This window comes from Amia ocellicauda, chromosome 11 (genome assembly GCF_036373705.1).
Source record: "Amia ocellicauda isolate fAmiCal2 chromosome 11, fAmiCal2.hap1, whole genome shotgun sequence".
Lineage (NCBI taxonomy): Eukaryota > Metazoa > Chordata > Actinopteri > Amiiformes > Amiidae > Amia > Amia ocellicauda.
In genome coordinates, this window is record NC_089860.1 from 20,318,763 (window position 1) to 20,335,451 (window position 16,689).

The window sequence follows — 16,689 nt, forward strand, 5'->3', positions numbered from 1 at the left end:
CCCCTGTAATGGAAAAGCACATTTTATTATATGAATGATTGCTCTGCTTTACCTGCGTTATTATAAGTGACTTACAATTATTGAACTAACCATTTTCTTTATTGTTTACAATGGTGTCTTATCATCATACCTACCAGAGTACAAGTGTAATAAAGTTTGAAAAGTACCACGCACACACACAAAAAGGACTTTGCAGCCCGACATTTAATCAAATAGGTGAAAGATCAACATTTACTACAGATGTATAATACAGAAGTCATAGAAAACTATTTTTTAAATGTTTTTGTTTACATTGGATTAACATGTACATAATTGAAATACAAACAAAACAGACTTGAATGAAAGCCATATACCAGTGAAATATGATCTGCCCTTAATTATTTCTTTAAAAGATAGTATTTGCATGTATCTTATACAAAATAGACTTTTTCAACCAGTATTACGGTAGTGCAATTTCATAGGCTCGAGCTGATAAGATTACTTTCACACACAGGTCTCCTCTCTCTGAAGTGACTGGCTAATTTCACAGTAATATACAAGAGACCAAAGCCCTAAACCATTACAAAATATATATTTTTATTTTGTTACTTTACTTGAGTGCTATTGTACATCTCCTGTAACTGCCTAAATATTTCTGCTTTGGTCACTGAAGTGTTGAACTATACAAAATATACACTCCAGTTACACTTTCTGTTATTTATGTAAAACATATGGCATATATATATTTTTTTGTTTTATAAATCTTTCCCATCAAGATATAGAATTTACATTTATTTACAATTCAAATGAAATCATATGAACAACTAATATTTCTAACACTTAGAAATCACATTTAGATACGGTTGTTTAAAAAATAAAACAAAAACAAACCAACATCACATTATCGTCCTTAGCCATTTTAACTGATTAAAATAAAATTGAAGATTAAAATGTTTAATAAAACCCAAGAGGATATTAACTGGATTAGTCTGTATTAATATTTGTATAGATAAAATATATGCTTAGCTGTATAGCATTTACAAGGAGAATTTACATTTGTCTGATATATTTCCTGAATTTTCAACATAATAGCAGAATCTCAATTTTCTTTATCAATTCAAATGAAATGAAAGGCAATCATTAAAACTGGTCTAAAACACTGAAATCATTTTATTTTTAGATGACTTGTATTTAAATGCAACGATCTTCATAAAAATACGGATTCTCATCACATACGGACATCATTATTATTGCCAAAAGAGGGGCCCAATCAAACGATTTGACAATACCCTGATACTGTATGTGAAAGTAACCTGGAAGGATAAAACAATCAAAATAAACAAACTGCAGTGGAGCAGGGGTAAAGCGAAGGAAAGCATACAAGGAATAGTCTTGACGAATTACGTTAATGAAGATTGCAAATGAGCAAATGAGACTTAAAATCCATTAATCGTGAATCTCTTTTTGCCACATCAGAGAAAGACTGAACATTTCAACGTCAGGTCGACAGCACAGCTCTGACATTGATCAAGATCGTCGGCTTGCCACTCACACACAGCTCTTTGTCACACACAAGACATTTCTTCAACTGCCTCGTGGCTCCTGGAACTGGTTTCAGCACAGAGATCAGGGACTGTAATGCCATAATAATCGGCATCTCCACATTACATTATTATTATTACTGTTACAAATCTGTAAAATCTCCATTGACTCCAGTTAATTACACACTTTTTTTTTTTCCTTGACTATATCCAGAGAACCCGTGTAAAATAAGGCTGTGAGGTGATCTGTAACAACAAGGGGTAATTTGCCACAACAGTGACAGACTACTAGACAGTATGCTGGCCGGGTTTGTGCAGAATTACACTAGAAATTAATTAATTATGTAATAATAATTAGAACTTGAAGGGTTAATGGGCTAAAAAAAATAGTTTCCTGCTAAATCTATTGTCGCTATTCTCTTCCAGAAAACTGTAAAGCTTTAATTTAGTGCAGTGCATTTTTTTTTTAAAACAAATAAGACTTACAATTCCCAGATTACAATTACTAGACCTTGCTTATAAATGCTTATTTTTGTCTGAATTAAATTAGATATCTACTTTAGTTTGCCTATTTTTTAAATGTTTTGCCATGTGAATAGTTTTTTTTTTTAACATCTCGTTTAACCTAGTTAGCATAATAATGAATTGAATCAATCAATCATTCATTCATCATTAAAGTCTTAAAAGCTGCATTGTTTCCTCTGAACTGAGATCAAAAGACAATTAACACTATGAATTTAATTTAAAATATTTTCCTTTTTGCAGGAAAACATGCTGGTGACAAAATTAAAAAAAGTTATGAAAATATTGAAATATATATATGTGTGTATGTGTGTGTGTGTATATATATATATATATATATATATATATATATATATATATATATATATACATATACACACACAGACACATACACACGTATATAAAATATAGGCATATAAAAATTGGCTTTTTTTTTTTCCTGTTTTTTTCAGCTGGTGCAAATTAAGCCAATTTTTCAGAGATCAATAAAACTAATTCCTTTTAGAAACACCTTCTGAATCAACATGATCACAGTTATCTCTGGGACAGGGAACAACCAGAATATATACACACACACACAAGCATAGTGTAAAATACAAATAATAATGATCATAGTAAAAGCACTGTTTGGCACTCAAGGAAAGATAAAGGGATAAAAGGGACCAGCTACTATATCCTCCAATTGCCGCGATGGATATCAGAGTCACAGAGAAACCACTTGTCTCGTGTGTCATAGTCTTAGTTTATGATTACGATTTGAATAAGAGTAAGTGAAGGATCAATTTCAATCAACAAAGGCTTGCAATATACAAGGCGCAAAGACATTCACGCACACTCACACACACGGTGTCCCCAACAGTAGAGCACACACATCTACTTCTGCTCCACAAACTTTGAAAAAAGGATGATGGATGAAAAGCTGATGGTGTGAAAATGAGTGACCGAACCCCTGCTGACTGTATTAGTGACCCAATGTCAATGATCTGAGACCCGCAAAGAACACAGTTACACCTCTCTGTATGGGAGTTACTTCACACTGTAAAATGGGCTGTTCTCTCTCAAATGTGCTGAGCTTTCAATGGCAGCTTTTGGCATTAATAAAGATAACCACAATCATTCCCCGTCAAACTCATTTAAACATCATTGTTTCTCTATGTGCACATGCCATTTATCTCAAGGCACTCCTCAACAGGGACCAAACAAACCCCGAAAACCTTTGGTTTTCCTATGTCGAGCTGCCTTTCATCAAACCGATCCTCAGAGACACAGACAACTGAACTTGGGCCAGGAGCACAGCCCTGCATTTCCATTACTTAACACAGCTGTGACGGGCTGGGAAAAATGGACGGCATTGAATTGAATTTTATTTGTCTCCTGGGTTTTAAATTCCACTCAATGATACTTATCTTACCTCTAATATGGCTAAAATAATGATAATGTATATAATAATGTTCTATTACACATTTGTGAGGTTTGATTTTTTTCCTATTAATAATAATACTTTGCTCTGAATACTGTGAACCTATTGTATTTAAAGCAAACCTGAAGTGCTGAAGTTGCATTTTTAAAATGGCAAATTTAACCTACATTGAAAAATGTACTGTGTGAGCTTTATAAGGGTCACTTATTTTAGTTCACACGCCAGAGGATCTTTGAGCTGCCCAATTGAGAGAGAATAAAAAGGATATGACCAAGTGCAAGTAATATAAAAATACATACAGATAAGACTAGGTTTAATCATTATGTATGCAAGATACTTGCCTTGGACTGTTACAAAAAATGGCTAAAATCAGACAGCAAAAAAAGCTAAAAAAGGCACATCTTTTTCCCTTTTCTGATATACATTTGTAAACATTTAGCAGTTTGCATGCATAAAATCAGTTTCTAACTGTATAAAATATTATTTAAAAAACAAAACAAAAAAAAGTATAAGATTTATTTTTTCCTGGCCAATTTAAGCAGTTTATAAGCAAAAAACTAAATCCAAACAACTAAACTTCTATACTTTTTTCAATACCTCCTAATCTCCATCCTTCACCCTCTCTTGGCCCTCTATAAACCCTACGTAGTGCATACTGTCTCAACAATCAGTTTTATAATGGGATTATTCCGATTTCCCAAATACCTGAAAATCTGAGGGAAATGAGCTTGTATAATTTAAGGCATTTCTTCATGCTGTAAGGCAGTCACTTTTGATGAAAGAGAAGTGGCTTCATGCTACCGGTTTTGAATTTTGGTAACTGGTTGCTGATAATTTCTGCCAGCATCTCTGGAAACTCCACGCTCAATGATTTGTTCAGAAAGGTGTAGAAGCAGAAATTTATAAGTCCACCCACCAACTGTAGAAAAGGACAAAAAAAAAAAAAGTTTAGCTTCTGAATTAAAAAAAAAAAGTTTTTTCTGACCAATCTCAAATCACAATCCAACGATTTAAATGCTGGAGTCATATTCATATTACATAATCATAATCATGTTTTATCATTTATAATTGGCTAATAAGGTTGGATTACAAATATACACTTTGCTTTCAAGTTAGAAATGGTTTGTGGTGAGGATACATATAGAAAAAGAAAAGGCCTTCATCATTAAAATTATACCACAGTGTATAAACTCACCTCATGCATGGAGTCCAAGAGCTTTGTCAGCTGGTAAAACCTCTGCCAGTTTTGGCTGGAGTTCTCTTCTCGTTTGACGATCGCCTTTCCCAACTCCTTAATGTATGACATCCGAATCTCATCGAAGACACTCTGACTCTTCAGCCCTTCCTTGGGGACTGCAAAGGCATGCATTCAATATCGTGAAAATCAAGATGCTAGAGCAAACCACAAATACAATAAAATTGTATTTAATTTTAAAATAGCTAAATAAATTATGCTAGGGGCTCAAATATGACTGACTTCACATATTATGGAATGAGTGGTAATTACTTTTTTTTTTTTTTCACACATCTTAATTTCAGACTGAATCTGATCTCTGTGCTTTCAGTGTTGTGCTTCAGTGTTTCAAGTATGTGCAAGAACCCAGTAAAAACATTCCAAAAAACACTTATGCATAACATAAGGTATTTTAAATTATTTTAATTCTAAATCATTCTTCCTTATAGAGTAACAGCTAATAGATATAAAACCAACAAAAACATACCAGTACTCAGCAGCAGTAGGACTTTCATGCAGAGATACTCATCGTAGGAAACCTGCAGCCGCACAAACTCATTGGAAATCTTCAGCATTTGTTCGCACTGTTCATTCATATATGGTAATTTCATTCTCTCTCTGCATAGAAGTAAATACAGACATCAAATAATTGGATGAAGGTTATCAAATCAATACGGGTTTTCAGAACAACTGCACAACTTTCATTCATCGAACAGCCAAAATAGTCTGCGGCTTATATATCCACTGTACACCAGCTCGGTGTGACTGGATGAAGAAGAATATAGAACTCAGTGTAAATAAAGATCAGACTTACTCATTAATCACCAGGTCTGGTGCAAAGCACAGCATGCTGCCATTGGACTGCTGGAAGGACCTCCAGCCCAGCCCAAAGGACATGAGGACCATCCAGGAGCACTGCAGCAGAGTCATTTGGTCATCAAGATGCAGGTTTCTAAACCCTAGACAAGGCATGAGACAAAGGGAGGGATGGAGGGAAGTCTCACATATTATTAAAACAAACCATGTGCATGAAAACACCCCATATAGGCTCATACGTTGTGTGATGTGGGTCTCTGCATTCAAAAAGTGTCTCATGCATTTTGGGCAATAAGAGACCCACATCACATGACACAAACTATTAAGAAAATCACCTGAGATTAGCTGCACAAATAACATCACAGTGCAAATAACTTATTTGCTTTAAAATACAATTCAGCCCCACTTCGTTCAGGATTAACTAACTGACCTGTCTGTGTTTTTAAACACTCAAATTTATGTGCACAGAATGACATGTATACACAAGATAAGAGCATTTTGAATGACTGGGAATGCTGTTCTGTGATTGGCTAGTGATTTGATAATTCAATGTCATAATTTAATGTCAAGTTACCTGAAACACACACATTATATATATATATATATATATATATATATATATATATATATATATATAAATAAATTCAAATACAATACATAAATACATAAATAAATTGCTGATGTCAATCAAGTATGTGCATTTTGCCAGTAAACCATTTTTAACACATTATTTTGTATTTGGATCTTGAAGGAGATAATAAAGGCTTTATTTTCATCCTTGTACAGTCAAGGGGTACATATTAAGTGAATCCAGGAATGACTAAGACATCCAATGACAAATATAACGCACTCTGAAGTTCGCTTGGTAATACGAAAACTGTTAAGGACAATATGCCATGCAACCCAAAGGAGAAGATGTTTCTTACTAATGTATCTCAAATGCTGCATCAGTTTAAATTGCCTTTCCACTGTTATAGAGTAAATGTCAAGATGACAACATTGCGAACTGAAAGCACAATTAAATAATGTGAAAAAATATATTTTCTCTCTCAATAAATCATTGTTTCTGTGGCTGCTCTCTTTTAATTATATAACACACAAAACCATTACTACACTGCATGGTAAATTCATTCCATGAATTAGAAATTGAATTGCATATGCCTTGTGTTGCCTTACATTAATCCTTTTAGCATCTGCCTCGTTAGGCACACCTGAGTGACTCAAGCAAGCCTATAGAGACTGACATCACACACACAGCATACTGCAAACATCCAGAGACGGAATGCAATCAGATTTAGCTCCATCCTCTTGTTAAAAATTCTTAATGAAGTGCAAAAAAAAAAAAAAAGGAAATAATTATATTTATCTTCCCTAGAAAAACACAATTATCCTTCAGTGGTAGAACGCTATGGATGATTGCCATGTTTAAAAAAAAAAAAATATATATATATAAGCATATTGGTTTTTGTAGATAACTTTCTTCTTTTGAGTGCTTTTAGCAATTGGATGTTTTTATTGTTTTATTACTAATACTTAGTTATCCTAGATTGTATTTTATTTATTTACTTACCACTGTTTGTGTATCCCTGAGCTATTTTATTGCAGTTCTTAAAAAACAAAAGTCCTGTATTTTCATTCTGTACATAAAGCACTTTGAGCTCGACTGAAATACTTATTATCATTAAAAACAATGAAAGCAGCCAACCAGATGGACTTCACCTTTGATATTATGAGACTAGAAGTCTGCAATCACTCATTTTTGGTTTACATGCTACAAACTGAAATGTTTACTTGACACATGGAAGCATGATCTCACCTGGGAGTGCCTTTGCCCATTTCACAGAAGAGATGACTTGTCTTCCTCCGAGCCTGTTGAGTGTGGTCATGAGCCGTGTGGAGTTGTCTGGGACGGTGCTGTCGTATCCCGAGTAGATTATTTCTGGCTCGATGGCTTTCAGGAGGGACAGCATGGTGGGCACTAGCTGTGGCATCGACTTGGGAATCAGGGCTCGCGCTCGCTCGTCGGGCAGGGCGACTGGTGACTCAATGACTGGCTGAACTCCCTTTAATCTGTTCAGCTTCTTGGTTTTTCTCGCTGAAAATGTCAAGCACAAAGCAAGCAAGATAAATAGATAAATAGAATAGGAAGAAAGAAAATAAAATCTGTTACACTTGGTAATCCTGCAACCATTTGTATAAAATACCCACAATTCCATTCTCCAAAATGAAACCTTCCAGACAGTAGCTCATCGAGTACGAAGAAAACATTCAAACTGTTGATGAAAAATCCCTGCTCCTGGATATATTGTAAAATGAACTGAATAAAACCATAGTTTAAACCGTTGCAGGTGATTTATTCGGAAATGTACTAAAAATGAATAAATGCATGAATGAAAGCCAGACGAATTCTACAAATGTCGTTTTCTATGCTTTTCCGTGCAAAAATACAATACACTGCACAACAATCTTCTCCTGTTTAAATTTCACACAGGCTGGATAAGTCAGATTATCTAATTTTAAATGAATACTTATTCAGCAACAACAGGTTCAAACTTGGGTTAGAAATACTGAGCCTATCTCCACAGAGAGGGAATATTTCGAACGCACAACAGACAGAACTTTGATGACTCATCTGCAGTGATACTGCAGGGAGGATGTAGGCGGTTCATCCTTAAAAGCCCTCGTTTTCATAACACATTTCTCCCAATTCAGATTTACTTACTTTTTTGTTCCCAAAACGATCAGAATGTAAATACCTCTTTATACCATTTCACAACTCTTCCCATTGACCTGGGTATGTAACAGTACAAACTGGACAATGTTGGAGGATATTGGAAGCACAGGGGTTAAATCTCCTTAGTTTATCTTAATGTTCTAACATCCAATGACTAGTTGGGCTATAAAGCAGTGTAATCCTGGCCTGAATACAAGAATATAAAATAATATACTACTACTAATGGCAATAATCTGCCCCACCCCCAATAATGATTTCCCCTTTTCCATCGCTTCAGAGAAAGATGCTGCTGGCAGGTCAGGTTTTCCTGCTGCTTATTTTGTTTCCTTGCATTCCCATTCATAAACAGGAAAACATCAGCCTGGCACTCGAAAATCTCAAAAAATAAAATAAAACAAAGATGACTCTTGATTTTGACATTGTCTTTTTAGTTGTTGTGTTAGGTCTTGCTGGGGTTCAGATGTGACCATCAAATATGATCCTGCCCTTTACTTTTTCTTTAATTTCCTCTATAAGGTTTCTATGGCAACTAAGAGCTTTTCTGGCAGAACTCAGGATGTAGTTCTCTCTGGTGCTTTGCTGACATATAAATTATGTATTTGCAGAGATCAAAATATAAAAACAATTTCGTAATTTTTATTTTTTTTAAATACTGGCAATACAGGAAAAAAAGGAAAATGTTTCAGCAAAACAAAAAATATTGAAGAACACCAGGATTGTTCCAGCGTTCTTGCAATAAAATCAGTGTTATAGTAGATTTACTTCCAACTAATACGGAAGGGGGTTTCAGCTACAGGTACTTTTGGAAAAGAACATTGTAATATGTTTCAGCAGAGGATCCTGGTCTTCTTATGGCCAGTCCAAATGAAAACCAAGTTATTCACCAGTCACATTTTGTTTGACAAACAATCCTTCCTTCTTTTAATGCAAACCCAACATGACGCACTGTGTTTGAAATTGAATTTGCAATTGGCAGGTGCACTAAAGTTTTGATTTGTTCCAGGCCTCAGTTAATATCTTACACACCTCACACGGTTTTCAATTTAGACAGCACTTGAATGTCAAAATAATGATTTAATTAGATAAATAAACTCTAAATAATCCCTATTTTTACCTGTGGAGTGTGTCCATTTCTAATTAGCTTTTTCTTTGTAAGTAAAGATGTGATATATAAAAAAAAAATCTACCTTCCAGATTCATTCCTGCTTGCAGACATTTGCGAAAGCGGCATGCTGGGCAGTTCTTCCTGCGGATCTTGTCTATGATGCAGTCATTTCTCCCTGCACATAAATAGTTGTGTTGCCCTGGAATAAGGAAAGTAATTACAGGTTAGCAAACATTAGCAGGAGAGGATTATCCACCATCCCCTCATCACTACTGCGCTTCATTAAACAGGCCTACTCAAGGTTTCCCTGAGATTAGTGCTAAAGACCTCATACCTCTGACCTGCGGGAGTACCCTGGTTAAAACCCCATGATTTGGCAGTATGAAATAGCTGATGCAGCAGCTTTCATTCAGAAATGATCACATTTCACACAGAAAAAAATCTGCCACAGAAAATGGACGCTCATTTAAAATAAGAACGTCCTCAGGGACCACCACTCCAGTAATCTCTCTGCACTACACAGGGAATAAAGGGAATAGAAAACACTGCAGCAGAAAGACAATCTACCTACACCTGGTAAAATGAGCTGCCTGAAAACTGAGATGCAGTTTTACTCACATCTTGATGTGACATGACAGCAAAAACTATCTTCCCAACACTGGTGGGAGGACCTTAAGTGGCTCTGTAATCTATATCCTGTTAACAATGACACAAATTCAACATCAGCAGCAATAATAATAGCAGTTAAGCTCAATTTTTTTCCATTCCATTTTTGCTATTCTTAAAAGATGGCAAACAACACTGGGGTGCAATGAGTGATGAAAATCTGTTGTCCAAATGATTTATAATCAATTACCTACAAAAGGTAATTTTTTTCCACATAGGGGTTTTCACATGGTACATTGTTACAAGAAAGACTTCTACCCCAGTCAGATTTTCGAACTACACAGCGGTACACAGAAAGGGAAGGGGTCGATCTGTAATGAGATGCAATGTTGTGGGCTCATGTAACACGCTGTGGTGTCTCTGCAGCAGTCTTTTCCAGGCAAGACACTAAAGGCGGTAAGCACACTGGTTTGACATCAAATCAATAAATCACACACCTCTCCTCTCACCCACAACCACATCTTGTTAACATTTTCTTCTATCAATTCAAGGTATCATTAGGTTACATTTTCGTCGGCTACACGTAACACATAATTGATTTCACCTTATCGCTCAATACAAACAGCCCTGAGGAAAGTAAGGTCAGAGGTAAACTGATTAAAAACGTTTTTCTATTTCATTCATTTACAAGCAAAATGGATGCTTTATGAGCAATGGGCAGTTTCTTTTCTCTTTTCTTGTTTTCCCCCTGCTAATGAAATGAGCCCTTAATGTTTTCCCTTGCAGCACATTTATTGCTGCACCTTGATATAATATACCAGGAAGAAATGGGCAAAACATTAACTGCCCCTGTAGGACTGCCTATTGCATTGCAACAACAGACAATATTCCAAGAGGTGTCACATGTTACTTCAATGCTCTGCTTGCTGTGGGAAAACTACACTTCAACCATGGGGTCCCCAGTACTAACCAGTGGATCAAAGACTTGTTGATGTGCAGTACTATGGGTCTTTTAACTAAGTACCCTTGTGCTGACATCTAACCCACTATGGGCCTGACCTCTTGTTTCTGGTCGGTAATTTAAAGCAGACTAATCTTTTATTCCTTAGGCTGAAGTACGTGACAAAGAGAGGCTAATATGGTCTCTCAGCTTTCCTTCCACAGTCAGTCAGGGCTATCGATACCTAGGGTTTCCATAGTCTAACTTCCTAAAGAAATGTATTAATCATAGACATCATGGCTTGTGTAGAAAGTGCATGGAGAGTTTAGCAATAAATTAAACGGTAGGCAGACAAAAGGCAGACAAGGGATGCAATAGCACAGCCTGATGCATTTTCATTTCTTAAAAACCTATAGCTGCTACAAGTGCTGTTATTAATTCATTTCGATGAAGGTTAAAGTTGATGGACAAATATTAACCATTCACCTCATTCATAAGCCATAGCTTTATATAATTTCATTGAATTATTGAGCACATCCCAGATCGCAGTGCCGTGCTAATAACCAAAAGGGGAAGTTATTGAGAGATTTCTCCCTGAATTTGCACATTTACACCATTAGCTCTTAGCAGTTTTAAGTGTTCCTGTTATTCATCTCAATGTAGAGTAACATTACCTAGATAAGAGAAGGTTTCTTTAAAAGCTTAATTGTTTGGCATCAACAGCTCTTATGTATATGAATAAATATAAATATATTATGTTTTATTATATTTCTCAGCAGACAGCAGCTTACCCTCCCTTATCCATAGCGGCTTACATGGTTACAATATATGACATTTTTTTACTTAAAAACACATGATTGATATAGTTGGGTTTTTACTGGAGCAATCTATGTACAATACCTTGCTCAAGGGAACAACAGCAGTGTCCCCCACCTGGGATTGAACCCACAACTCTCTACTTTACAGTTCAGAGCCCTGACCACTCCTCCACACTGCTGCCCAAAATAAATATGAGTGATACTCTATAAATATCAACTGTTTATTTGTTAACTACAAAAACAAGGCCACTGGTCTGCCTTTATTCTTATTGTCTATATTACTATTTTTTTTACAGTAATGTGTGAATGATTATTTGTATTCTTATGTTGCAACCACTGTAATGTGTATACTTTGTGTTAGTGCATAAGAAATAAAAACAACACCTTCATTTTTTTTTAATCCTGGTTTCAACACATAATATAAAGTAAACACCTCTTCAACTTAAAAATAGAACTCAAATGTGAATAAAGGAAATGATGTAACTTTATAATAATGTAACTGTAATCCGACATCACATGCATTTAAGAGAAGCAGGGCCTGAAAATCAAGGGTATTAAAATCTCTCATATTTAATTAATTTGGAAAGAATAATTTAAGTTAAGCTCAATTATCTCCTTTGTATCGTGTGAAATATTCAGTTTAAAAAAGGTAAGCGAAGCTCCACTGAAGACAGACCCCCCAACCAAACAACACTGAGTCACGTGTATTTTCCTTACTTCAAAAACAAAAAACATGTTGAAAAACAGACAAAAGTTGACAATTTGTCATGTAAGTGCTGCAACCGCATAAAAACATTAATTATGTATATAATAATACATCATTTTAAGATAAAAAACTAGTTTCTAACCAACTCATTTGGTTGTGATTCTCCATGGTTTGTTTTTTTGTGCATGTTTAAATCGTGTGCTTCTGTTTTATGATGGTTTGGCCAGAGTACAGCTGTCAAAATGATGAAACTAAGGTATCTGTGCAGTATGACCATCCTACTATATTGAGACTAGAAAGACTACACATTTACCAGTGTCTGAGGCAATGTGACAGTCAACATAAATCTTGCTCCTTATTTGTCTACTTTTAGAAACCTCCCCTTGTGCACATCTACTATGAAAATAGCCACTTCACTTAATATTTGTAGCTCAAGTCTCCTTCTGTAGTTGTATCATTAACAGAAAGACTGGCAAGCAAACCGTAAAGTTCTTGATATATTTAACGTTACTTCTAAACTGAATTATTGTCATTTACATAACCAATAAAGATTATATCAAAATATTAATATGTACAGATCTTACATTTGTTACGCTAACAAAAAAGACTATTGTTGAGTTTAGATCTCCCAAGATATAAGAAGCTAAATCTTGAATGTCTTGTTTTAATACTTGATATCATTCTTGAGACTAGAATATATATTAATCAAATCAGTAGTTAGGGAACAAAACTTCTGTAGTCTCTTTTATAAGAGCTTCTTTCATGTAAAGTACACTAAAAGCATAACATTCAAAGAGGAATTTAATTTAATTTAACAGAACGTATGATTTAGTTAATAATCACAAAGTCATGCATCTCAAAGCACAGAGACAGCTGTGCATCTTTCCTTTGTTTCTCTCAGATTTGCAAAATAAAATAATTTAGCTGAGTGGGGAAAAAAAAACATATACTGACATGGATTAAGCAGCAGTATTAAGTTAAAATATTTTATTTACCATCAGTGTTTTGTCGAGCTCTCCATCCTTCATCAAAGCGAGAACAACCGCAGAATGGGGAAGAAAAACACAAAAATAACAGATATAACTTCTTAATGCTAAAAGCGGTCTCATTTTCAAATGCACTGATAACATTTTTGTTCATGTATTTATGTCAACCTCAAGAGTATCCAGCACGGCAGAGAATAAAATGTCAAACTGATTTAGACTTGATTCAACCAAACAATTACAAATGACTTAATGCCTTGAGAACCATATCTGTTATTTTTGTATACAAATCCATATAGAAAGGGTTATCTCCTCCCTAAATATTTTTTCATCCAGTTCCAGAATTTCTAACCCATATGTGCTATGGCTTGGTACTCAATCTGCTCTTCTAGGCTTCTTCTAGGGTTAAATTAGAGAATCTAATGACTGTGGTATTGTCAAATAATGAATCAAGTTAATGAATTGTGAACACTAACAATACACCTGTACAATTGCCTACTTATTATTTAATTTGATTGAATTTCTCTATACAGATATAACTCCCTTGATGTGTACTCTGGCTTATATACTATTTTAAAAGTTTACAAAAATGTCATGCATACTATAATTATTCTTTTACGAGTGAAATAGCAATTAAAAGAAATAAAAAAATACTTGTGCTGTCGGGTAAAACAGACTTCTGGATTTAATTTGAAAAAGATTACTTTATGCCAGATTTTTTAAATGAAAAAAATGCTCTGCTTGGAAAACTGGGCTCCACATTAAGGAAGGTTTTACTCATTATGAGAAGTAAAGAAGACGAAGTCCACAAATCAGAACCCAATCCATTTAACCCAATATATTGAATGTTTGACAAAATAATTAATAATTAAAAACTAATGCATAAGAGAAATATATAATTTAAAAAAAAGCATTGTGGGTATTATTTTCAATTGTTGTGTGTATAGCCTAATCAGACCAACTTTCTGTTTGAAAATTTCTTCTACCCTTTTATCATAACTGACCATATTTTAGCTTGAAAAGATAATTCACCAGCATTCTTTCTGTACTAGTAACTGTGACAAATTAAAACTCAGCACCCTTCAAGTAATTAAAACATTAATGTATTGAAAAACAAAATATCTTCATAATTTTTGCTTTAGTTGTGGGTAAACATATTTATACCCACCCTCACCCCCAAAAAGAAAGATCAAATGTATTTGAAATTAAGCTGAATTTGAGATCTCCATACGTCTTCAACACTGCACTTCACAGTATATCACTTCAGGTTCTGCCTGGTTTGCAAACTAACTTCCAGATATGGAGTAATCTAACAGATTATTAATAAATACCCACAATATTAATAATAATAACACCAAAATCCTGAACAATTTTGACTTCTGTTTGGAGGTATTAATAATGTATTGACTGAACATCTTGTGGTTCCCAGTATATTTCAGAAACAACGAGGGTTTGATCAAGAGCAGGTAAAGCACGCCCCTATTATTTTACAATGTTCTTTTCCCATGGGGAGAGGTGCCACGGGACGCGGTATCATTAGGGAAGTTCGTGTGCGCGAGTCAGTAATGACACCTTGACTTCTACAAGCGCAAATTAAAATATCTCTGCAGTTGTAGCCTTTGTCATAAAAAGGGTCCAATGGCTATTGTTAAAACAAGCTGTGCTACACAATTTAGATTTTGTAAAGGATTTGTCCTATAAATGCAGGCCTGGTACAATGGCTATGAAAAAAGCATTCTTTACAAAGCTATTTAGAGAAACAAATGAACAAACTATCATATTAATGTGCTTGGTAAAGGGTAGCTCCACTAGAATGCTCTAGCAGGAAGTGCCATGGGATGTCTATCTCAGGGATTGATTTTCCCCGTTTGTGTTTTTGACAACAAAATCTAAAGGGTTAGCAGACTCTTGGCCCAGATGGCAGAGTTCACGCTTCCAATTTCCAGAATATATACATGTATTGCCATTGCTCAGGAAAGCCATCCTCCACAGAGGTGACCAGAGACTTGGCTTAGCCAACTGCTGTTCTTGCCAAACTACTGATGACATGCACACACCTCTTTTTTTTCTTGTATATTTACTTCCTTCTTTAAAGCATGGTAAGCCAAACCATTTAAAATGTGTTTTTAATTAAATGTAATTAAATTGAATGGTGCACCGACCTTAACAATACAATAATTAACTGTTATCCAGGAAGAAGAGGACAACACAAGAAATAAAAACAAAACCAGAAGTCTACATTCAAGGGAAAGTCCCAGTCTAACTCATTGGACAGAGCTGCTGGTTTCGAAGACAGTAATACTTTAGCTTGTGCTTGTATATAGAAACATAGCCTACAAGTTGCTGTTTTACCACTGCACAATCAATCAATTATTGCTTTATTACACATAACCACTTGACTTCTGAGAACATTTTTATTCAGCTCTAATTTAATTATTATCCAAAAGGCATTTAAGACCATCAGTTATATTTTTTCTTTACATTAGGCATTTTGTTAAGAAAGATATTCATTATTAATGGTCGGCATGGTAACTTATCAGAACAATTTTAAGACTCGAGGACTTTAACAGCAAACTATAAGCATGATCCATTAAAAAAAAACAAAAAACAGAACAGCTTAAATTGTTCTAATTGCCTGCTACTGCATTTCCACTGCAAATCACTTTAAAGATTCATTTCCTGTGGCACATACCCTTCTGGCCTTCATTTGCAATGTTGACAATTTACAGCTTTTGTTAACATATCAAATAAAAACATAACCCTTATGAAACAGCTTGTATTATTTGTTAATGAAATATTACAAATGCAGTTTGTGAAACAACATAGGGATCAAGCCTTAGGAGTTATGCTACGTTCTTAGAATGAGTATGAAAACAGTAGAGCGGACGAACCTAGAGTACTAGAGTAGATCAGAAGGTAATGCAGGTGCTTTCAAAACAAGCATAGACATCTCACCTTCGACTGCTCTCTTGAAGAAGACTTTACAGCTGCCGCAGGTCAGGACGCCATAGTGACATCCTGAAGCTTCATCTGAGCAGACCAGACAGATCTTGTGGGCCGGACCACTGGGCTTGGTGGGGGCTGGTGAAGAAGTACTTGCATCAGGCCGGGTTGCTTGACTATATGACAAAAACAAAATACAAAACGGAGTTTACCAATCAGTTGCAAGCTCAACAGCTTCTTATCTGTATTCACACTATTTATTCATTCAAGATCTCTTAAAGATCATTTAAGAACTTGTTGAACACCAATTCAGCCTCAAGAAATCTGGCAGGGAATGGGATT

At 35.0% G+C, this 16,689-nt stretch overlaps 1 protein-coding gene across 1 annotated transcript in view; it reads right to left on the minus strand.

Annotated features, from left to right (window-relative positions):
* Window positions 1-6: 6 nt before the first annotated feature.
* Window positions 7-16,689, minus strand: part of nr3c1 (nuclear receptor subfamily 3, group C, member 1 (glucocorticoid receptor)) — a 53,442-nt gene continuing 36,759 nt past the window's right edge. Inside the window, 9 exon segments of the mRNA XM_066716849.1 lie at window positions 7-4,229; window positions 4,232-4,381; window positions 4,658-4,815; window positions 5,184-5,314; window positions 5,511-5,655; window positions 7,329-7,607; window positions 9,434-9,550; window positions 13,417-13,443; window positions 16,360-16,523. Coding sequence (XP_066572946.1) covers window positions 4,200-4,229; window positions 4,232-4,381; window positions 4,658-4,815; window positions 5,184-5,314; window positions 5,511-5,655; window positions 7,329-7,607; window positions 9,434-9,550; window positions 13,417-13,443; window positions 16,360-16,523 — 1,201 coding nt within the window. The 3' untranslated portion in view covers window positions 7-4,199.